The sequence below is a fragment of the Pseudophryne corroboree genome, chromosome 2, assembly GCF_028390025.1.
Source record: "Pseudophryne corroboree isolate aPseCor3 chromosome 2, aPseCor3.hap2, whole genome shotgun sequence".
Taxonomy (NCBI): domain Eukaryota; kingdom Metazoa; phylum Chordata; class Amphibia; order Anura; family Myobatrachidae; genus Pseudophryne; species Pseudophryne corroboree.
In genome coordinates, this window is record NC_086445.1 from 670,898,383 (window position 1) to 670,921,932 (window position 23,550).

A 23,550-nucleotide genomic window follows, 5' to 3' on the forward strand; every position below is an offset into this window, starting at 1 on the left:
CGCTATCCCATAAACCACGCCCCTTTTCGGGCGCACGCGCGCCGAGATGTCCCTCTTTCAAGTTCTTCAATGTTGGGAGGTGTGCATTAAGCCATCTCAAATTTACATCTCTATAGATTAACCACATTTTTAACACATTCATATTTACAACCGTGAAAGTTCTGGCTTACAATCAGAACCTCCCATGCGAAGAACGGATAGAACAGCTAGTCACCCAGAAACCAACTGTCTCTGTAAACAGAGCTACTACTAGCAGTACTCTACATCTGCACTAAGTGGGTAAGACGTTTCTCCCCGCGCCCCCTACGCACAACTCTGGGCGGCGACGCGGACAGAGCTCCTCGCCCCTGCTAGTGACACAGAGCGCCGGTGAAGACTACATTTCCCGGCGTACATTGCTGCTCAAAGAGTGACGCGCGGCATCCAAGATGGCGGAGACGTCGGTGGCGGTGACTGGCTCGGGAAGCTCTGGCACGGTAACGCTTCATGTCGGGGATAATAGCCGCCGTGGTGTGTGGCTGCGGTAATGTAACTCGGACAGTCATATAGCTCCGGCACCCATGTCACGATATCTGACTACTTCCATAGTCTATAGCGTACACGCGGTGTTATAGGGCGAATTCAGTCACGTGGACATTGGTGTGATGCTGATAGGCCGAGACGGGGTGTGGCAGATTAGCAGAAAGGGTTAATGTGAGCCTCGAGCTGTGAGGTCAGTTGTGCCTCACTGTGGGGGGTGTTCGCGGAGCGCTTGATCCCTGCGCTATAATATACGCAGAATGTATACCTATATATATATATATATATATATATATATATATATATATATATATAAAATCTCCTTTTATTTATGGTTTTACCTGTAACACAAACTAGCTGTGTGACATTTGTGACTCTGCAGCTGTTGAGACTACAAGCCCCAGCATGCTAGCAGAGCGCACTGAGATGTTGGAGAGGCGTGGCACACTGGTTGCTTAAGCTTGACCTGCACCGACTCTTGTACCTTTTGTTTATATAATAAAATAATATTAAGTGCATGTGTAAGGCTCAGTGCGTTCACTGCTATGAGGGGGAAGCTGCAGGTATCAGTTTTATATTAACTTTAAAAAAAATGCAATTTAAAATCCTTCTTAAATCATTTGACAGTTATGTTTTCTCTGACGTCCTAGTGGATGCTGGGACTCCGTAAGGACCATGGGGAATAGCGGCTCCGCAGGAGACAGGGCACAAAATAAAAGCTTAAGGATCAGGTGGTGTGCACTGGCTCCTCCCCCTATGACCCTCCTCCAAGCCTCAGTTAGATTTTTGTGCCCGGCCGAGAAGGGTGCAATCTAGGTGGCTCTCCTGAGCTGCTTAGAATAAAAGTTTAGTTAGGTTTTTTTATTTTCAGTGAGTCCTGCTGGCAACAGGCTCACTGCATCGTGGGACTAAGGGGAGAAGAAACGGACTCACCTGAGTGCAGAGTGGATCGGGTTTCTTAGGCTACTGGACACTAGCTCCAGAGGGACGATCACAGGTTCAGCCTGGATGGGTCACCGGAGCCGCGCCGCCGTCCCCCTTACAGAGCCAGAAGAGACGAAGAGGTCCGGTGAAATCGGCGGCAGAAGACATCCTGTCTTCAGACTAAGGTAGCGCACAGCACCGCAGCTGTGCGCCATTGCTCTCAGCACACTTCACACTCCGGTCACTGAGGGTGCAGGGCGCTGGGGGGGGAGCGCCCTGAGACGCAATATAACAGAATACCTTAGGTGGCAAAACAGAATACATCACATATAGCTCCTGGGCTATATGGATGTATTTTAATCCCCTGCCATTTCTCTATCGTCCTAGTGGATGCTGGGGTTCCTGAAAGGACCATGGGGAATAGCGGCTCCGCAGGAGACAGGGCACAAAAAGTAAAGCTTTCCGATCAGGTGGTGTGCACTGGCTCCTCCCCCTATGACCCTCCTCCAAGCCTCAGTTAGATTTTTGTGCCCGGCCGAGAAGGGTGCAATCTAGGTGGCTCTCCTAAAGAGCTGCTTAGAGAAAGTTTAGCTTAGGTTTTTTTTTTTTTACAGTGAGTCCTGCTGGCAACAGGATCACTGCAACGAGGGACTTAGGGGAGAAGAAGTGAACTCACCTGCGTGCAGGATGGATTGGCTTCTTGGCTACTGGACATCAGCTCCAGAGGGACGATCACAGGTACAGCCTGGATGGTCACCGGAGCCTCGCCGCCGGCCCCCTTGCAGATGCTGAAACATGAAGAGGTCCAGAATCGGCGGCAGAAGACTCCTCAGTCTTCTAAAGGTAGCGCACAGCACTGCAGCTGTGCGCCATTTTCCTCTCAGCACACTTCACACGGCAGTCACTGAGGGTGCTGGGAGGGGAGCGCCCTGGGAGGCAAATGAAAACCTATTTGGCTAAAAAATACCTCACATATAGCCTCCGGGGGCTATATGGAGATATTTAACCCCTGCCAGAATACACTAAAGAGCGGGAGACGAGCCCGCCGAAAAAGGGGCGGGGCCTATCTCCTCAGCACACAGCGCCATTTTCCTTACACAGCTCCCAGGTCTCTCCCCTGCACTGCACTACAGAAACAGGGTAAAACAAGAGAGGGGGGGCAAAATAGTGGCAAAAATTATATTATAAAAGCAGCTATACAGGGAGCACTTATTATAAGGCTATCCCTGTCGTATATAGCGCTTTTGGTGTGTGCTGGCAAACTCTCCCTCTGTCTCCCCAAAGGGCTAGTGGGGTCCTGTCTTCGTTAAGAGCATTCCCTGTGTGTCTGCTGTGTGTCGGTACGTGTGTGTCGACATGTATGAGGACGATATTGGTGTGGAGGCGGAGCAATTGCCAAATATGGGGATGTCACCTCCTAGGGGGTCGACACCAGAATGGATGCCTTTATTTATGGAATTACGGGATAGTGTCAACACGCTAAAGCAGTCGTTTGACGACATGAGACGGCCGGACAATCAGTTAGTGCCTGTCCAGGCGCCTCAAACACCGTCAGGGGCTGTAAAACGCCCTTTGCCTCAGTCGGTCGACACAGACCCAGACACAGGCACTGATTCCAGTGGCGACGGTGACGAATCAACCGTATTTTCCAGTAGGGCCACACGTTATATGATTTTGGCAATGAAGGAGGCGTTACATTTAGCTGATACTACAGGTACCACTAAACAGGGTATTATGTGGGGTGTGAAAAAACTACCTATAGTTTTTCCTGAATCAGAAGAACTAAATGATGTATGTGATGAAGCGTGGGTTGCCCCCGATAAAAAGATGCTAATTTCAAAGAAGTTATTGGCTTTATACCCTTTCCCGCCAGAGGTTAGGGCGCGCTGGGAAACACCTCCTAGGGTGGACAAGGCGCTCACACGCTTATCTAAACAAGTGGCGTTACCCTCTCCTGAGACGGCCGCACTTAAAGATCCAGCAGATAGGAGGATGGAAAATATCCAAAAAAGTATATACACACATACAGGTGTTATACTACGACCAGCTATAGCGACAGCCTGGATGTGCAGTGCTGGAGTAGCTTGGTCAGAGTCCCTGATTGAAAATATTGATACCCTGGATAGGGACAATGTTTTACTGTCTTTAGAGCAAATAAAGGATGCATTTCTTTATATGCGTGATGCACAGAGGGATATCTGCACACTGGCATCACGGGTAAGTGCTATGTCCATTTCGGCCAGAAGAAGTTTATGGACGCGACAGTGGTCAGGCGATGCGGACTCAAAACGGCATATGGAAGTTTTGCCGTATAAAGGGGAGGAGTTATTTGGAGTCGGTCTATCAGATTTGGTGGCCACGGCTACAGCCGGGAAATCCACCTTTTTACCTCAAGCTACTCCCCAACAGAAAAAGACACCGACTTTTCAACCGCAGCCCTTTCGTTCCTTTAAAAACAAGAGAGCAAAGGGATATTCATATCTGCCACGAGGCAGAGGAAGGGGGAAGAGACACCAACAGGCAGCTCCTTCCCAGGAACAGAAGCCCTCCCCCGCTTCTACAAAAGCCTCAGCATGACGCTGGGGCTTCTCAAGCGGACTCGGGGGCGGTGGGCGGTCGTCTCAAGAATTTCAGCGCGCAGTGGGCTCACTCGCAGGTAGATCCCTGGATCCTGCAGATAATATCTCAGGGGTACAGGTTGGAACTAGAGACAGATCCGCCTCGCCGTTTCCTGAAGTCTGCTTTACCAACGTCCCCCTCCGAAAGGGAGACGGTTTTGGAAGCCATTCACAAGCTGTACTCTCAGCAGGTGATAGTCAAGGTACCTCTTCTACAACAGGGAAAGGGGTATTATTCCACTCTATTTGTGGTACCGAAGCCGGACGGCTCGGTAAGACCTATTCTAAATCTGAAGTCCTTGAACCTGTACATAAAGAAGTTCAAGTTCAAAATGGAGTCACTCAGAGCAGTGATAGCGAACCTGGAAGAAGGGGACTTTATGGTGTCCTTGGACATCAAGGATGCGTACCTCCACGTTCCAATTTACCCCTCACACCAGGGGTACCTCAGGTTCGTTGTACAAAACTGTCACTATCAGTTTCAGACGCTGCCGTTCGGATTGTCCACGGCACCTCGGGTCTTTACAAAGGTAATGGCCGAGATGATGATTCTTCTTCGAAGAAAAGGCGTATTAATTATCCCATACTTGGACGATCTCCTAATAAGGGCAAGGTCCAGAGAACAGCTAGAGATGGGATTAGCACTGTCTCAAGAAGTGCTAAAACAGCACGGCTGGATTCTGAATATTCCAAAATCCCAGTTAATGCCGACAACTCGTCTGCTGTTCCTAGGGATGATTCTGGACACGGTTCAGAAAAAGGTTTTTCTCCCGGAGGAAAAAGCCAAGGAGTTATCCGAGCTTGTCAGGAACCTCCTAAAACCAGGAAAGGTGTCTGTACATCAATGCACAAGAGTCCTGGGAAAAATGGTGGCTTCTTACGAAGCAATTCCATTCGGCAGATTCCATGCACGAATTTTCCAGAGGGATCTGTTGGACAAATGGTCAGGGTCGCATCTTCAGATGCACCAGCGGATAACCCTGTCTCCAAGGACAAGGGTATCTCTTCTGTGGTGGTTGCAGAGTGCTCATCTATTGGAGGGCCGCAGATTCGGCATACAGGATTGGATCCTGGTGACCACGGACGCCAGCCTGAGAGGCTGGGGAGCAGTCACACAAGGAAGAAACTTCCAGGGAGTGTGGACGAGCCTGGAAACGTCTCTTCACATAAACATTCTGGAACTAAGAGCAATCTACAATGCTCTAAGCCAGGCAGAACCTCTGCTTCAAGGAAAACCGGTGTTGATCCAGTCGGACAACATCACGGCAGTCGCCCATGTAAACAGACAGGGCGGCACAAGAAGCAGGAGTGCAATGGCAGAAGCTGCAAGGATTCTTCGCTGGGCAGAGAATCATGTGATAGCACTGTCAGCAGTGTTCATCCCGGGAGTGGACAACTGGGAAGCAGACTTCCTCAGCAGACACGACCTTCACCCGGGAGAGTGGGGACTTCATCCGGAAGTCTTCCACATGCTGGTAACCCGTTGGGAAAGACCAATGGTGGACATGATGGCGTCTCGCCTCAACAAAAAACTGGACAGGTATTGCGCCAGGTCAAGAGATCCGCAGGCAATAGCTGTGGACGCGCTGGTAACGCCTTGGGTGTACCAGTCGGTGTATGTGTTTCCTCCTCTGCCTCTCATACCAAAAGTATTGAGAATTATACGGCAAAGAGGCGTAAGAACGATACTAGTGGTTCCGGATTGGCCAAGAAGGACTTGGTACCCGGAACTTCAAGAGATGATCACGGAAGATCCGTGGCCTCTACCTCTAAGGAGGGACTTGCTTCAGCAGGGTCCCTGTCTGTTTCAAGACTTACCGCGGCTGCGTTTGACGGCATGGCGGTTGAACGCCGGATCCTAAAGGAAAAAGGCATGCCGGAAGAAGTCATTCCTACTTTGATTAAAGCAAGGAAGGAAGTAACCGTGCAACACTATCACCGCATTTGGCGAAGATATGTTGCGTGGTGCGAGGATCGGAGTGCTCCGACGGAGGAATTTCAACTGGGTCGATTCCTACATTTCCTGCAATCAGGATTGTCTATGGGTCTCAAATTGGGATCTATTAAGGTTCAAATTTCGGCCCTGTCGATTTTCTTTCAAAAAGAATTGGCTTCAGTTCCTGAAGTCCAGACTTTTGTTAAGGGAGTGCTGCATATACAGCCTCCTGTGGTGCCTCCAGTGGCACCGTGGGATCTCAATGTGGTTTTGGAATTTCTAAAATCTCATTGGTTTGAACCACTAAAAAAGGTGGATTTAAAATATCTCACATGGAAAGTGACCATGTTACTAGCCCTGGCTTCGGCCAGGAGAGTGTCAGAACTGGCAGCTTTATCTTACAAAAGCCCATATCTGATTTTCCATTCGGACAGGGCAGAACTGCGGACTCGTCCGCATTTTCTCCCTAAGGTGGTGTCAGCATTTCATCTGAACCAGCCTATTGTAGTGCCTGCGGCTACAAGTGACTTGGAGGACTCCAAGTTACTGGACGTTGTCAGAGCATTAAAAATATATATTGCAAGGACAGCTGGAGTCAGAAAATCTGACTCGTTTATATTGTATGCACCCAACAAGATGGGTGCTCCTGCGTCTAAGCAGACGATTGCTCGTTGGATCTGTAGCACAATCCAACTTGCACATTCTGTGGCAGGCCTGCCACAGCCTAAATCTGTAAAGGCCCACTCCACAAGGAAGGTGGGCTCATCTTGGGCGGCTGCCCGAGGGGTCTCGGCATTACAACTTTGCCGAGCAGCTACGTGGTCAGGGGAGAACACGTTTGTAAAATTTTACAAATTTGATACTCTGGCTAAGGAGGACCTGGAGTTCTCTCATTCGGTGCTGCAGAGTCATCCGCACTCTCCCGCCCGTTTGGGAGCTTTGGTATAATCCCCATGGTCCTTTCAGGAACCCCAGCATCCACTAGGACGATAGAGAAAATAAGAATTTACTTACCGATAATTCTATTTCTCGGAGTCCGTAGTGGATGCTGGGCGCCGATCCCAAGTGCGGATTATCTGCAATAATTGTACATAGTTATTGTTAACTAATTCGGGTTATTGTTTAGGAAGCCATCTTTCAGAGGCTCCTCTGTTATCATACTGTTAACTGGGTTTGATCACAAGTTGTACGGTGTGATTGGTGTGGCTGGTATGAGTCTTACCCGGGATTCAAAATTCCTCCCTTATTGTGTACGCTCGTCCGGGCACAGTACCTAACTGAGGCTTGGAGGAGGGTCATAGGGGGAGGAGCCAGTGCACACCACCTGATCGGAAAGCTTTACTTTTTGTGCCCTGTCTCCTGCGGAGCCGCTATTCCCCATGGTCCTTTCAGGAACCCCAGCATCCACTACGGACTCCGAGAAATAGAATTATCGGTAAGTAAATTCTTATTTTTACACAAAAAAGCGGGAGATAAGGACGTCGTGAAGGGGCGGAGCCTATCTCCTCAGCACACAAGCGCCATTTTCCCTCACAGCTCCGCTGGAAGGACGGCTCCCTGACTCTCCCCTGCAGTCCTGCTTCAGAATCAGGGTAAAAAAGAGAAGGGGGGGCATTTTTGGCAGCAAATAACGATAATAACAGCAGCTATAAGGGAATAACACTTATATAAGGTTATCCCTGTATATATATATATATAGCGCTGGGTGTGTGCTGGCAGACTCTCCCTCTGTCTCTCCAAAGGGCTAAGTGGGGTCCTGTCCTCTATCAGAGCATTCCCGGTGTGTGTGCTGTGTGTCGGTACGCGTGTGTCGACATGTATGAGGAGGAAAATTATGTGGAGGCGGAGCAGTTGCCTGTGTTGGTGATGTCACCCCCTAGGGAGTCGACACCTGACTGGATGATTGTATTTAAACAATTAAGTGATAATGTCAGCAATTTGCAAAAAAACTGTTGACGACATGAGACAGCCGGCAAATCAATTAGTGCCTGTCCAGGCGTCTCAGACACCGTCAGGGGCGCTAAAACGCCCGTTACCTCAGTGGGTCGACACAGACCCTGACACAGATACTGAGTCTAGTGTCGACGGTGACGAGACAAACGTAATGTCCAGTAGGGCCACACGTTACATGATCACGGCAATGAAAGAGGCATTGAACCTTTCTGACACTACAAGTACCACAAAGAAGGGTATTATGTGGGGTGAGAAAAAACTACCAATATTTTTTCCTGAGTCAGAGGAAATAAATGATGTGTGTGAAAAAGCGTGGGTTTCCCCCGATAAAAAACAGCTAATTTCTAAAAAATTATTAGCATTATATCCTTTCCCGCCAGAGGTTAGGGCGCGTTGGGAAACACCCCCTAGGGTAGATAAGGCGCTCACACGTTTATCAAAACAAGTAGCGTTACCGTCTCCTGATACGGCTACCCTCAAAGAACAAGCTGATAGAAGGCTGGAAAATATCCTAAAAAGTATATACACACATACTGGTGTTATACTGCGACCAGCAATCGCCTCAGCCTGGATGTGCAGTGCTGGAGTCGCATGGTCGGATTCCCTGACCGAGAATATTGATACCCTGGATAGGGACAATATTTTGTTAACTATAGAACATTTGAAGGATGCATTACTATATATGCGTGATGCACAGAGGGATATTTGCACCCTGGCATCAAGAGTAAGTGCTATGTCCATCTCTGCCAGAAGAGCGTTATGGACGCGACAGTGGTCAGGGGATGCGGATTCCAAACGGCACATGGAAGTATTGCCGTATAAAGGGGAGGAGTTATTTGGGGCTGGTCTATCGGACCTGGTGGCCACGGCAACGGCTGGAAAATCCACCTTTTTACCCCAGGTCACTCCACATCAGCAGAAAAAGACACCGTCTTTTCAAACTCAGTCCTTTCGTTCCCATAAGTACAAGCGAGCAAAAGGCCACTCTTTTCTGCCCCGGGGCAGAGGAAGAGGAAAAAGACTGCACCATGCAGCCGCTTCACAGGAGCAGAAGCCCTCCCCTGCTTCTGCCAAGTCTTCAGCATGACGCTGGGGCTTTACAAGCAGACTCAGATATGGTGGGGGCCCGTCTCAAGAATTTCAACGCGCAGTGGGCTCACTCGCAAGTGGATCCCTGGATTCTACAGGTAGTATCGCAGGGGTACAAACTGGAATTCGAGGCGTTTCCCCCTCGTCGTTTCCCCCTCGTCGTTTCCTGAAGTCTGCTTTACCAAAGTCTCCCTCCGACAGGGAGGCAGTTTTGGAAGCCATTCACAAGCTGTATTCCCAGCAGGTGATAATCAAGGTACCCCTCCTGCAACAAGGAAAGGGGTATTATTCCACGCTGTTTGTGGTACCGAAGCTGGACGGCTCGGTGAGACCAATTTTAAATCTGAAATCCTTGAACACTTACATAAAAAGGTTCAAATTCAAGATGGAGTCACTCAGAGCGGTGATAGCAAACCTGGAAGAAGGGGACTATATGGTGTCTCTGGACATCAAAGATGCTTATCTCCACGTCCCGATATACCCTTCTCACCAAGGGTACCTCAGGTTTGTAGTACAAAACTGTCATTATCAGTTTCAGACGCTGCCGTTTGGATTGTCCACGGCACCTCGGGTCTTTACCAAGGTAATGGCCGAAATGATGATTCTTCTACGAAGAAAAGGCATTTTAATTATCCCTTACTTGGACGATCTCCTGATAAGGGCAAGATCCAGGGAACAGTTAGATCTACTGTTCCTAGGAATGATTCTGGACATAGTCCAGAAGAAGGTGTTTCTCCCGGAGGAGAAGGCCAGGGAGTTATCCGAGCTAGTCAGGAACCTCCTAAAACCAGGACAGGTCTCAGTGCATCAGTGCACGAGGGTCCTGGGGAAAATGGTGGCTTCTTACGAAGCGATTCCATTCGGAAGATTCCATGCAAGAACATTTCAGTGGGATCTACTGGACAAATGGTCCGGATCGCATCTGCAGATGCATCAGCGGATAACCCTGTCGCCAAGGACAAGGGTGTCTCTCCTGTGGTGGCTGCAGAGTGCTCATCTACTAGAGGGCCGCAGATTTGGCATTCAGGATTGGATCCTGGTAACCACGGATGCCAGCCTGAGAGGCTGGGGAGCAGTCACACAGGGAAGGAATTTCCAGGGCCTGTGGTCAAGCTTGGAAACGTCTCTTCATATAAACATTCTGGAACTAAGGGCCATTTACAATGCCCTAAGTCAAGCAAAACCTCTGCTTCAGGGTCAGGCGGTGTTGATCCAATCGGACAACATCACGTCAGTCGCCCACGTAAACAGACAGGGCGGCACGAGAAGCAGGAGGGCAATGGCAGAAGCTGCAAGGATTCTTCGCTGGGCGGAAAATCATGTGATAGCACTGTCAGCAGTATTCATTCCGGGAGTGGACAACTGGGAAGCAGACTTCCTCAGCAGACACGACCTTCACCCGGGAGAGTGGGGACTTCACCCTGAAGTCTTCCACCTGATTGTAAACCGTTGGGAAAAACCAAAGGTGGACATGATGGCGTCACGTCTAAACAAAAAACTGGACAGATATTGCGCCAGGTCAAGGGACCCTCAGGCAATAGCAGTGGACGCTCTGGTAACGCCGTGGGTGTACCAGTCAGTGTATGTGTTCCCTCCTCTGCCTCTCATACCAAAAGTACTGAGAATCATAAGAAGGAGAGGAGTAAGAACTATACTCGTGGTTCCGGATTGGCCAAGACGGACTTGGTACCCGGAACTTCAAGAGATGCTCACGGACGAACCGTGGCCTCTACCTCTAAGAAAGGACCTGCTACTGCAGGGGCCTTGTCTGTTCCAGGACTTACCGCGGCTGCGTTTGACGGCATGGCGGTTGAACGCCGGATCCTGAGGGAAAAAAGGCATTCCAGAAGAAGTCATCCCTACTCTGGTCAAAGCCAGGAAGGACGTAACCGCAAAACATTATCACCGCATTTGGCGTAAATATGTTGCGTGGTGTGAGGCCAAGAAGGCCCCTACAGAGGAATTTCAACTGGGTCGTTTCCTTCATTTCCTGCAAACAGGACTGTCTATGGGCCTAAAATTAGGGTCCATTAAGGTTCAAATTTCGGCCCTGTCGATTTTCTTCCAGAAAGAACTGGCTTCAGTACCTGAAGTTCAGACATTTGTAAAAGGGGTGCTGCACATACAGCCTCCTTTTGTGCCTCCAGTGGCACCTTGGGATCTCAATGTGGTGTTGAGTTTTCTAAAGTCACATTGGTTTGAACCACTTTCCACTGTGGACTTAAAATATCTCACATGGAAGGTGTCGATGCTGTTAGCCTTGGCTTCAGCCAGGCGTGTGTCAGAATTGGCGGCTTTATCATATAAAAGCCCTTACTTAATTTTTCATTCTGACAGGGCGGAATTGAGGACTCGTCCTCAATTTCTACCTAAGGTGGTTTCTGCATTTCACATGAACCAACCTATTGTGGTACCTGCGGCTACCAGGGACTTAGAGGACTCTAAGTTGCTTGACGTTGTCAGGGCCTTGAAAATATATGTTTCCAGGACGGCTGGAGTCAGAAAATCTGACTCGCTGTTTATCCTGTATGCACCCAACAAGCTGGGTGCTCCTGCTTCTAAGCAGACGATTGCTCGTTGGATTTGTAGTACAATTCAGCTTGCACATTCTGTGGCAGGATTGCCACAGCCAAAATCAGTAAAAGCCCATTCCACAAGGAAAGTGGGCTCATCTTGGGCGGCTGCCCGAGGGGTCTCGGCTTTACAACTTTGCCGAGCAGCTACTTGGTCAGGGGCAAACACGTTTGCTAAATTCTACAAATTTGATACCCTGGCTGAGGAGGACCTGGAGTTCTCTCATTCGGTGCTGCAGAGTCATCCGCACTCTCCCGCCCGTTTGGGAGCTTTGGTATAATCCCCATGGTCCTTACGGAGTCCCAGCATCCACTAGGACGTCAGAGAAAATAAGATTTTACTTACCGATAAATCTATTTCTCGTAGTCCGTAGTGGATGCTGGGCGCCCATCCCTAGTGCGGATTGTCTGCAATACTTGTATATAGTTATTGTTACAAAAATTCGGGTTATTATTGTTGTGAGCCATCTTTTCAGAGGCTCCTTTGCGTTTATCATACTGTTAACTGGGTTCAGATCACAAGTTGTACGGTGTGATTGGTGTGGCTGGTATGAGTCTTACCCGGGATTCAATATCCTTCCTTATTATGTACGCTCGTCCGGGCACAGTATCCTAACTGAGGCTTGGAGGAGGGTCATAGGGGGAGGAGCCAGTGCACACCACCTGATCCTTAAGCTTTTATTTTGTGCCCTGTCTCCTGCGGAGCCGCTATTCCCCATGGTCCTTACGGAGTCCCAGCATCCACTACGGACTACGAGAAATAGATTTATCGGTAAGTAAAATCTTATTTTTTGCATTTAATTTTCATGTACATTTCTTTTTATCAGTGTTTTTCTGGCATTGCTGGTATGGGTCGTTAGGTCGACACAGCTTAGGTCGACCACTGACGGTTGACATGGGCATTAGGTCGACGTGCTCTAGGTCGACAGGTGAAAAGGTCCACAGGAGTTTTGGACTTTTTTTGGTGTCGTTTTCTTCGTAAAGTGACGGAGAACCCTAATTTGTGCACCGAGTCCCCATTCTTCGGGCAAGGTGCCTCGCTCTGCTACCGCTGCGCTCAGCAGAGGTTGCCGTTTCCAGTTGTAGTCCACGTGGATCGTAAAGTATGAAAAAGTCCAAAAATTTAATTAAAAAAAAAAAAAACTCATGTCGACCTAGCACATGTCGACCTAATGCCCATGTCGACCTTCAGTGGTTGAGCTAATGACTGTCTACCAATAGTGGTCAACCTAACGACCGTATCCCGCTGGAATCGGATATGCAGAATTTCTGCCATCTCATAAACACAGTTTGATGGGGATCCGGTCTGAAGATCGACAGTGACACAAGTTAGCACTTTATAAATAATGCCCTATGCTCTCACTTGCCACATTATCATCTCTATGCCATAGTTTCTGTGGCGCCATCTGCCATTATACCATGCAGGAAAACTACATGTAACAGTATGGACAAACTTTCTTTCTACAAGTGTCTTCTGTATCCACCATCATCAAACGGGTGTGGTTCGTTTTATCGACAGTATCTAGGTTGACAATGTTTAGGTCGACCACTATAGGTCGACAGTCACTAGGATGGACAGTCAGGTCGACATGGATGGAAGGTCGACAGGGTTTCTAGGTCGACATGTGCTAGGTCGACAGGTCTAAAGGTCGACATGAGTTTTTCACATTTTTTTGGGGGGGGGGATTTTTTCATACTTAACGATCCACGTGGACTACGATTGGAACTGTAAAGTGTACCGAGCGAAGCGGTAGCGGAGCGAAGGCACCATGCCCGAAGCATGGCGAGCGAAGCGGTGCACTAATTTGGGATCCCGGTCACTCTACGAAGAAAACGACACACACACAAAAAAAAATTCCTCATGTCGACCTTTAGACCTGTCGACCTAGCACATGCCGACCTAGAAACCCTGTCGACCTTCCATCCATGTCGACCTAGTGACTGTCGACCTATAGTGGTCGACCTAAACATTGTCGACCTAGATACTGTCGATAAAACGAACCACACCCGTTTGATGATGGTGGATACAGAAGACACTTGTAGAAAGAAAGTTTGTCCATACTGTTACATGTAGTTTTCCTGCATGGTATAATGGCAGATGGCGCCACAGAAACTATGGCATAGAGATGATAATGTGGCAAGTGAGAGCATAGGGCATTATTTATAAAGTGCTAACTTGTGTTCTGTAGAGCTGTGCGCCTTGGTTTGTGCAACAGTTCCTACATTTCTGCCATAATGCATTGGTTTACAGAGGAAGGTGGCATTTATGTAACAGAAGTTTGGCGAAAGTAAAGGTGCGTACACACTAGGCGATATATTAAACGTTATCGCTAATTTCTGCAGCAGGTACACTGTCTTCCACATGGAATACATCGGGGTGTAGAGATGGATCTTGAGCCAAGCACCAACAGGTTAAAGCTTTAGCTGTCCCAGGATGTATTGAGGCCTACTCTATAACCCCGCCTCCAGGCACTGTGAGCTCAGTTTCAAGTTGGTATCTGCAGAGCAGGCTAGTCAACAGGGGGGCTGCGCTGGGCAGCCTGAAAAAAGACTTCAAGGGCCGCAGCATTGTTATATGTCAGTGACATTCAGCGCTGCGGCTCTATCACCTCCCAAGCGGCGTTGCATAGTCCTGCGGCTCAGTTCCCGAATACTTGCGGCGGAGACGCTCCGGTTCTAGGCACACGGTCGCTGACGCTCTCCTGGTTCGCGTGGCTACTCCGTGGAGGAGGTAAGAGGGTCCCCCAGGCGGGACGCGCTACTAAATCTCGTTCCGTTCGCTGTCTAGGGAGACGGACTGCGACGCTGGCATGGACACTGTTGCGCACAGGGACCACACTATATCTGCCAGGGCATAGGAGTACAGGTTGGGTGTATTACCACCCAGTTTAATAAGACTCTGTAGGACAAGGCGGTGAGGACCAGCATAGGGGAGCCGGCGCTTGACCTGTAGCCCCTCACCCGGCCCAGGGTGCCATCTCTGAGCAGATTTTCCTGCCCTGGAGCTGCCTTCCACTCTCCCTCACTGAGACGCTGAGCGCCATCTTAGGTACAGCTGCGGCTGGTCTCCGGGACCGCAGGGCAAGGTCTCCCTTGTGAAGCCGCCTGTCTACAGCGCTGTGACTTTACAAACACTTAAGTATTCTACATGTCTTTATACAGACAGCAGCGTTAGTTAAGAACAAGTGTACCTGTTACAGAATATATTATACGAGGATTCTGATTCATACTTCCGGTCTAGCACCGCGCTGTGTTTTTTATATATATATATATATATATATATATATATATATATATATATATATATAATATATACACTGCTCAAAAAAATAAAGGGAACACTAAAATAACACATCCTAGATCTGAATGTATGAAATATTCTTATTAAATACTTTGTTCTTTACATAGTTGAATGTGCTGACAACAAAATCACACAAAAATTATCAATGGAAATCAAATTTATTTACCCATGGAGGTCTGGATTTGGAGTCATACTCAAAATTAAAGTGGAAAAACACACTACAGGCTGATCCAACTTTGATGTAATGTCCTTAAAACAAGTCAAAATGAGGCTCAGTAGTGTGTGTGGCCTCCACGTGCCTGTATGACCTCCCTACAACGCCTGGGCATGCTCCTGATGAGGTGGCGGATGGTCTCCTGAGGGATCTCCTCCCAGACCTGGACTAAAGCATCCACCAACTCCTGGACAGTCTGTGGTGGATGGAGTGAGACATGATGTCCCAGATGTGCTCAATTGGATTCAGGTCTGGGGAACGGGCGGGCCAGTCCATAGCATCAATGCCTTCGTCTTGCAGGAACTGCTGACACACTCCAGCCACATGAGGTCTAGCATTGTCTTGCATTAGGAGGAACCCAGGGCCAACCGCACCAGCATATGGTCTCACAAGGGGTCTGAGGATCTCATCTCGGTACCTAATTGCAGTCAGGCTACCTCTGGCAAGCACATGGAGGGCTGTGCAGCCCCCAAAGAAATGCCACCCCACACCGTTACTGACCCACTGCCAAACCGGTCATGCTGGAGGATGTTGCAGGCAGCAGAACGTTCTCCTTGGCGTCTCCAGACTCTGTCACGTCTGTCACATGTGCTCAGCGAGAACCTGCTTTCATCTGTGAAGAGCACAGGGTGCCAGTGGCAAATTTGCCAATCTTGGTGTTCTCTGGCAAATGCCAAACGTCCTGCACGGTGTTGGGCTGTAAGCCCAACCCCCACCTGTGGATGTCGGGCCCTCATACCACCCTCATGGAGTCTGTTTCTGATCGTTTGAGTAGACACATGCACATTTGTGGCTTGCTGGAGGTCATTTTGCAGGGCTGTGGCAGTGCTCCTCCTGTTCCTCCTTGCACAAAGGCGGAGGTAGCAGTCCTGCTGCTGGGTTGTTGCCCTCCTACGGCTTCCTCCACGTCTCCTGATGTACTGGCCTGTCTCCTGGTAGCCCCTCCATGCTCTGGAGACTACGCTGACAGACACCGCAAACCTTCTTGCCACAGCTCGCATTGATGTGCCATCCTGGATGAGCTGCACTACCTGAGCCACTTGTGTGTGTTGTAGACTCCGTCTCATGCTACCACTTGAGTGAAAGCACCGCCAGCTTTCAAAAGGGACCAAAACATCAGCCAGAAAGCATAGGAGCTGAGAAGTGGTCTGTGGTCACCACCTGCAGAACAACTCCTTTATTGGGGGGTGTCTTGCTAATTGCCTATAATTTCAACCTGTTGTCTATTCCATTTGCACAACAGCATGTGAAATTGATTGTCAATCAGTGTTGCTTCCTAAGTGGACAGTTTGATTTCACAAAAGTGTGATTGACTTGGAGTTACATTGTGTTGTTTAAGTGTTCCCTTTATTTCTCTTACGTCCTAGAGGTTGCTGGGGACTCCGTAAGGACCATGGGGTATAGACGGGCTCCACAGGAGACATGGGCACTATAAAGAACTTTAGAATGGGTGTGCACTGGCTCCTCCCTCTATGCCCCTCCTCCAGACCTCAGTTAGATCCTGTGCCCAGAGGAGACTGGGTGCATTGCAGGGGAGCTCTCCTGAGTTTCTCTGTAAAAAGAATTTTGTTAGGTTTTTTATTTTCAGGGAGCACTGCTGGCAACAGCGGGCACTGTAAGGGCGCAGGGGGGGGGGGGGTGCGCCCCGGGCAGCAATTAATAGCCTCAAGGGACACTGGCAGATGTACATATACTGCGGAGGCAGTATATTATTTACCCCCAAAAGAGGAAAATACAGAAGACTCTTGTGTGGGTGCACTCTTTTTTTATATGTATATGTTAATATGAAGATATTAAGACATAACTTTTATTTTTTAATTATTCTAAGAAAAAATCCACACTTGTGTTATCCACCACAATTAATTCATTTACATTCTGTATTGCTACATACAATTATGATTCAGCCCACCAACTTCTCTGAAAGATGCCATATCTGTTGATGTGGCTGATCAAACTGTACAGGTTGGGGTGTGTATAGGCCACAACCAGTGTTACAATCTTTAAAGAAAATTGGAAATGTTCTGGTTAGTCTATATTGGTAGACTCCAGGAGGGATGTAGACACTATTGCTCTACATCCTGTTCCTATCCAACCAGCACAAGCTCTGCTTGTATTAATAGGACCTCAGAGGGTCAATGTACCAAGAAGTTAGGAGGAGTATAGATCCTTATTGGTATTGGACCAATTGAATCTATGACATATCAAGAGAGACGGTACGGAAGGTGGGCAAAAGAAATGATTGAAGGAGAAAGTGGTGATCCTGCTGTTGGTTTAGAGTCGAGAAGGTCACGAATTACAACACCGGGTATTCTCTGGGGGTCACCCTCACAGATACTGACCCAGCCCACCACCGTTTTGCTTCCAAGATCGGACGAGATCGGGCTCTGTCAGTGGGGTATGGTAGTAATTTCTCGGGCCTCCTTGTGGCCGACTCACCAATGAGAGTGCACCTAAATTGAGGGAGGGGAAAAAGGTATAGGGTGAGGGAGACAGAAAAAATGGGCGGATCTGCTGTCTATGTTAGGCACAGGATAAACCTGTGGATCATGGATGAGAGTCCGCAGATGTATAAGGAGGAAAGGGAGGAAAGGAACAGAGAGAGAGGGGGAAGAGAGACTGAGTGAAAAAATGATGACAGATATCCTCTGGTATCAAATACAGAATTATCAAAATTGTCAGCAACTAGGTATAGGTCAGATTGACTGGCAATACATTCCGTGGTCACTTTGATTCAGAACAATATATAGATATCAAATTGGTATCACAACCAGAATGTCATCAAAAAAATATATGAATAAGAATAATTAAACATAGGCCAGATTAACTGGCAATACTGTGTATATTCCGTGATCACTCTGTTTGGAAAAATAAGTATTTATATTCTCCTCAGTGCTATTATTCTATAAAAACCAGCATACACATAACAGTAATATTGTTGGTAATTCTGTTGAGTATAGTGGTTTTGATGCTGGGATTTAAAGAGAGCAAAAAGTAATAATGCCGAAGAAAAGAAGGAAAAACAACATTTTTAGAAGAAGAAAAAAGAAAAAAATGAAAAAAGAGATATTGAGAATTTCCTTTAAATGGTTATTCTGGGTATGACAATCATAGTCCAGATCCCTGAACTGCCCTGCTCAGGGCCAAGAAAAAAAAATATATAAAAGGTAATAACAATAAAAAATCATCACGTATTGCTGAATTGCTGTGTAGGTACAGAAATTCCCAGAAAATTGATAGAAAAAGTGTACCGGTCCCTGGGTCAGTTACTAAATAACAGGATGCAATATGTACTCCTCAGGTCCTTAGTTCATGTTGAAATGATTCATACTGGAATACTGGAATAGGTCATGCTGGAACTAGGATAGGACTTCCAGCACGTCCTATCCTAGTTCCAGCATGACCTATTCCAGTATGAATCATTTCAACATGAACTAAGGACCTGAGGAGTACATATTGCATCCTGTTATTTAGTAACTGACCCAGGGACCGGTACACTTTTTCTATCAATTTTCTGGGAATTTCTATACCTACACAGCAATTCAGCAATACGTGATGATTTTTTATTGTTATTACCTTTTATATATTTTTTTTTCTTGGCCCTGAGCAGGGCAGTTCAGGGATCTGGACTATGATTGTCATACCCAGAATAACCATTTAAAGGAAATTCTCAATATCTCTTTTTTTCATTTTTTTCTTTTTTCTTCTTCTAAAAATGTTGTTTTTCCTTCTTTTCTTCGGCATTATTACTTTTTGCTCTCTTTAAATCCCAGCATCAAAACCACTATACTCAACAGAATTACCAACAATATTACTGTTATGTGTATGCTGGTTTTTATAGAATAATAGCACTGAGGAGAATATAAATACTTATTTTTCCAAACAGAGTGATCACGGAATATACACAGTATTGCCAGTTAATCTGGCCTATGTTTAATTATTCTTATTCATATATTTTTTTGATGACATTCTGGTTGTGATACCAATTTGATATCTATATATTGTTCTGAATCAAAGTGACCACGGAATGTATTGCCAGTCAATCTGACCTATACCTAGTTGCTGACAATTTTGATAATTCTGTATTTGATACCAGAGGATATCTGTCATCATTTTTTCACTCAGTCTCTCTTCCCTCTCTCTCTCTGTTCCTTTCCTCCCTTTCCTCCTTATACATCTGCGGACTCTCATCCATGATCCACAGGTTTATCCTGTGCCTAACATAGACAGCAGATCCGCCCATTTTTTCTGTCTCCCTCACCCTATACCTTTTTCCCCTCCCTCAATTTAGGTGCACTCTCATTGGTGAGTCGGCCACAAGGAGGCCCGAGAAATTACTACCATACCCCACTGACAGAGCCCGATCTCGTCCGATCTTGGAAGCAAAACGGTGGTGGGCTGGGTCAGTATCTGTGAGGGTGACCCCCAGAGAATACCCGGTGTTGTAATTCGTGACCTTCTCGACTCTAAACCAACAGCAGGATCACCACTTTCTCCTTCAATCATTTCTTTTGCCCACCTTCCGTACCGTCTCTCTTGATATGTCATAGATTCAATTGGTCCAATACCAATAAGGATCTATACTCCTCCTAACATCTTGGTACATTGACCCTCTGAGGTCCTATTAATACAAGCAGAGCTTGTGCTGGTTGGATAGGAACAGGATGTAGAGCAATAGTGTCTACATCCCTCCTGGAGTCTACCAATATAGACTAACCAGAACATCTCCAATTTTCTTTAAAGATTGTAACACTGGTTGTGGCCTATACACACCCCAACCTGTACAGTTTGATCAGCCACATCAACAGATATGGCATCTTTCAGAGAAGTTGGTGGGCTGAATCATAATTGTATGTAGCAATACAGAATGTAAATGAATTAATTGTGGTGGATAACACGAGTGTGGATTTTTTCTTAGAATAATTAAAAAATAAAAGTTATGTCTTAATATCTTCATATTAACATATACATATAAAAAAAGAGTGCACCCACACAAGAGTCTTCTGTATTTTCCTCTTTTCCTAGTTTGTTTCTGACTCTGGGTGCACCACCAGACCCTATAATTACAACACGAATCATACGTGCATATTAGATGTTATTCTGGTACTGTAGTATTATTATTATTATTATTATGAATTATCTCTTGGAACCTTCAGAATACTGGTGCGGAATCACGTCTACTTTGTGAGATATTATTTACCCCCGCCAGTTTTTTGATTGTTTGAGCGGGACCGAAGCCCGCCGCTGAGGGGGCGGGGCTTGATCCTCCAGCACTAACCAGCGCCATTTTCTCCACAGCACACTACAGAGAAGCTGGCTCCCCGGACTCGCCCCTGCTGAACACGGTCACAGAGGGCAAAAAAGAGGGGAGGTGGGTACTTTTTATTGGCGCAGTGAGTGTATATTATATATTTGTATAAAAGGGCTGTTTGTCTGGGAATTTGGTTTCCAGTGTCAGTTGGCGCTGGGTGTGTGCTGGCATACTCTCTCTGTCTCTCCAAAGGGCCTTATTGGGGAACTATCTCCATATAGATATATCCCTGAGTGTGTGGGGGTGTCGGTACGCGTGTGTCGGCATGTCTGAAGCGGAAGGCTCTTCTAAGGAGGAGGGGGAGCAGATGATTGTGGTGTCTCCGTCGGCAACCCCGACACATGATTGGATGGATATACTGAATGTTTTAAATGCAAATGTGGCTTTGTTACATAAGAGATTGGAAGAGATTGGACAAAGCAGAGTCCAGGGATACTACAGGTAGTCAATCAATGGCTTTGACGGTGTCGCAGGGCCCTTTAGGGTCTCAAAAACGTCCCCTGTCCCAAATAACAGACACTGATACTGACACGGATTCTGACTCCAGTGTCGACTACGAGGATGCAAGGTTACACCCAAGGGTGGCCAAGAGTATTCATTATATGATTATTGCAATAAAAGATGTTTTGCATATCACGGATGACGCCTCTGTCCCTGACAAGAGGGTTCACATATTTAAAGAAAAGAAACCTGAGGTAATTTTCCCCCATCTCATGAGCTGAACGAGTTATTTGAAAAAGCTTGGGAAACTCCAGACAAGAAGCTGCAGGTTCCCAAAAGAATTCTTATGGCATATCCTTTCCCTGCGAAGGACAGGTTGCGGTGGGAATCCTCACCCAGGGTGGACAAGGCGTTGACGCGCTTGTCCAAAAAGGTGGCACTACCGTCTCCAGACACAGCAGCCCTCAAGGATCCTGCTGATCGCAGACAGGAAACTACCTTAAAATCAATTTATACACATACAGGGACCTTGCTTAGACCGGCAATTGTGTCGGCTTTGGTTTGTAGCGCTGTAGCAGCTTGGACTGATACCTTGTCAGCTGACTTCGATACCCTAGATAGGGATACCATTTTATTGACCTTAGGTCACATAAAAGACGCAGTCTTGTATATGAGAGACGCTCAGAGAGACGTTGGTCTGCTAGGTTCGAGAGCCAACGCCATGGCGATTTCTGCTAGGCGAGCCCTGTGGACCCGCCAATGGTCGGGTGATGCCGACTCAAAGAAACATATGGAAGTTTTACCTTACAAAGGTGAGGATTTATTTGGAGAAGGTCTCGCAGACCTGGTTTCCACAGCTACCGCGGGTAAATCTACCTTTTTACCTTATGTTTCTCCACAGCAAAAGAAGAAAATGCCGCAATATCAGATGCAGTCCTTTCGATCGCATAAGTCCAGAAGAGGTCGGGGTTCTTCCTTCCTCGCCAGAGGTAAGGGTAGAGGGAAAAAACTGCCTGCTACGGCTAGTTCCCAGGAGCAGAAGTCCTCCCCGGCTTCTGCTAAATCCACAGCATGACGCTGGGACTCCACTGAGGGAGTCCGCTCCGGTGGGGGCACGTCTTCGACTCTTCAGCCACGTCTGGGTTCAGTCAGACATGGATCCTTGGGCAATGGAAATTGTATCCCAAGGCTACAAGCTGGAATTCGAAGACGTGCCTCCTCGCCGGTTCTTCAAATCGGCTTTACCAGCTTCTTCCCCAGACAGGGAGATAGTGTTAGCTGCGATTCAAAAACTGTGTCAACAACAAGTGGTTGTCGAGGTTCTCCTAGTTCAACAGGGGAAGGGGCACTACTCAACCCTATTTGTGGTCCCGAAACCGGATGGCTCGGTCAGACCCATTCTAAATTTGAAATCCCTAAACCTGTACTTAAAAAAAAGTTCAAATTAAAGATGGAATCGCTCAGGGCGGTTATCTCCAGCTTGGAAGGGGGGGATTTTATGGTGTCTCTAGACATAAAGGATGCATACCTTCATGTCCACATATATCCCCCTCATCAGGCGTACCTGAGATTCGCTGTACAGGACTGTCATTACCAGTTTCAGACGTTGCCGTTTGGGCTTTCCACGGCCCCGAGGGTATTCATCAAGGTAATGGCGGAAATGATGGTGCTCCTGCACAGTCAGGGAGTCACAATTATCCCGTACTTGGACAATCTCCTGATAAAAGCGAGATCGAGAGATCAGTTACTGAAAAGCGTGTCACTCTCCCAGCATGGCTGGATTCTAAATCTTCCAAAGTCGCAGTTGGTTCCAACGACTCGGCTATCTTTCTTGGGCATGGTTCTGGACACGGAACAAAAGAGGGTTTTTCTCCCAGTGGAAAAAGCCCAGGAACTCCAGAACATGGTCAGAGACCTGTTAAAACCGAAAAGAGTGTCAGTCCATCAATGCACTCGAGTTCTGGGGAAAATGGTGGCGTCCTACGAGGCCATCCCCTTCGGCAGGTTTCATGTGCGGACGTTTCAGTGGGGCCTTCTGGACAAGTGGTCCTGGTCCCATCTTCAACTTCATCAAACAATAAGCCTGCCCCCCAGGGCCAGGGTGTCTCTCCTGTGGTGGCTGCAGAGTGCTCATCTTCTAGAGGGTCGCAGGTTCGGCATTCAAGACTGGGTTCTGGTGACCACGGACGCGAGCCTCCGAGGATGGGAAGCAGTCACACAAGGAAGAAACTTTCAGGGGACATGGTCAAGCCAGGAGGCTTGTCTACACATCAGTGTACTGGAATTGAGGGCCATATACAACGGCCTTCGTCAAGCGGAGAATCTCCTTCGCGACCTACCGGTTCTGATTCAATCAGAGAACGTCACAGCCGTGGCTCATGTAAACCGCCAAGGCTGGACAAGGAGCAGAGTGGCAATGGCGGAAGCCACCAGGATTCTTCGCTGGGCGGAAATTCACGTAAGCGCTCTGTCAGCTGTATTCATTCCGGGTGTGGACAACTGGGAAGCAGACTTCCTCAGCAGACACGATCTCCATCCAGGAGAGTGGGGACTTCATCAAGAAGTCTTTGCAGAGATAACAAGTCATTGGGGACTTCCTCAAATAGACATGATGGCATCACGCCTCAACAAGAAGCTTCAGAGGTATTGTGCCAGGTCAAGGGACCCTCAGGCA

At 47.6% G+C, this 23,550-nt stretch overlaps 1 protein-coding gene and 2 pseudogenes across 3 annotated transcripts in view; 2 read left to right on the forward strand and 1 right to left on the reverse strand.

Moving 5' to 3' along the window:
- Positions 1–332: 332 nt before the first annotated feature.
- Positions 333–23,550, forward strand: part of TAF8 (TATA-box binding protein associated factor 8) — a 129,115-nt gene continuing 105,897 nt past the window's right edge. Inside the window, exons 1-2 of one of the 3 annotated variants that reach the window (XM_063955088.1) lie at positions 462–476; positions 20,423–20,495. Coding sequence is in view for 1 of the 3 variants with exons in the window: in XM_063955087.1 (XP_063811157.1) it covers positions 429–476 (48 nt within the window). In the remaining 2 variants the exon portion in view is untranslated. Of the gene's footprint in view, positions 477–626; positions 713–20,422; positions 20,496–23,550 lie in introns of those variants that run through there. The other 2 variants (XM_063955087.1, XM_063955089.1) reach the window with 2 other exon arrangements.
- LOC135052406 (5S ribosomal RNA) lies at positions 17,418–17,536 on the reverse strand (annotated as a pseudogene).
- LOC135052408 (5S ribosomal RNA) lies at positions 19,457–19,575 on the forward strand (annotated as a pseudogene).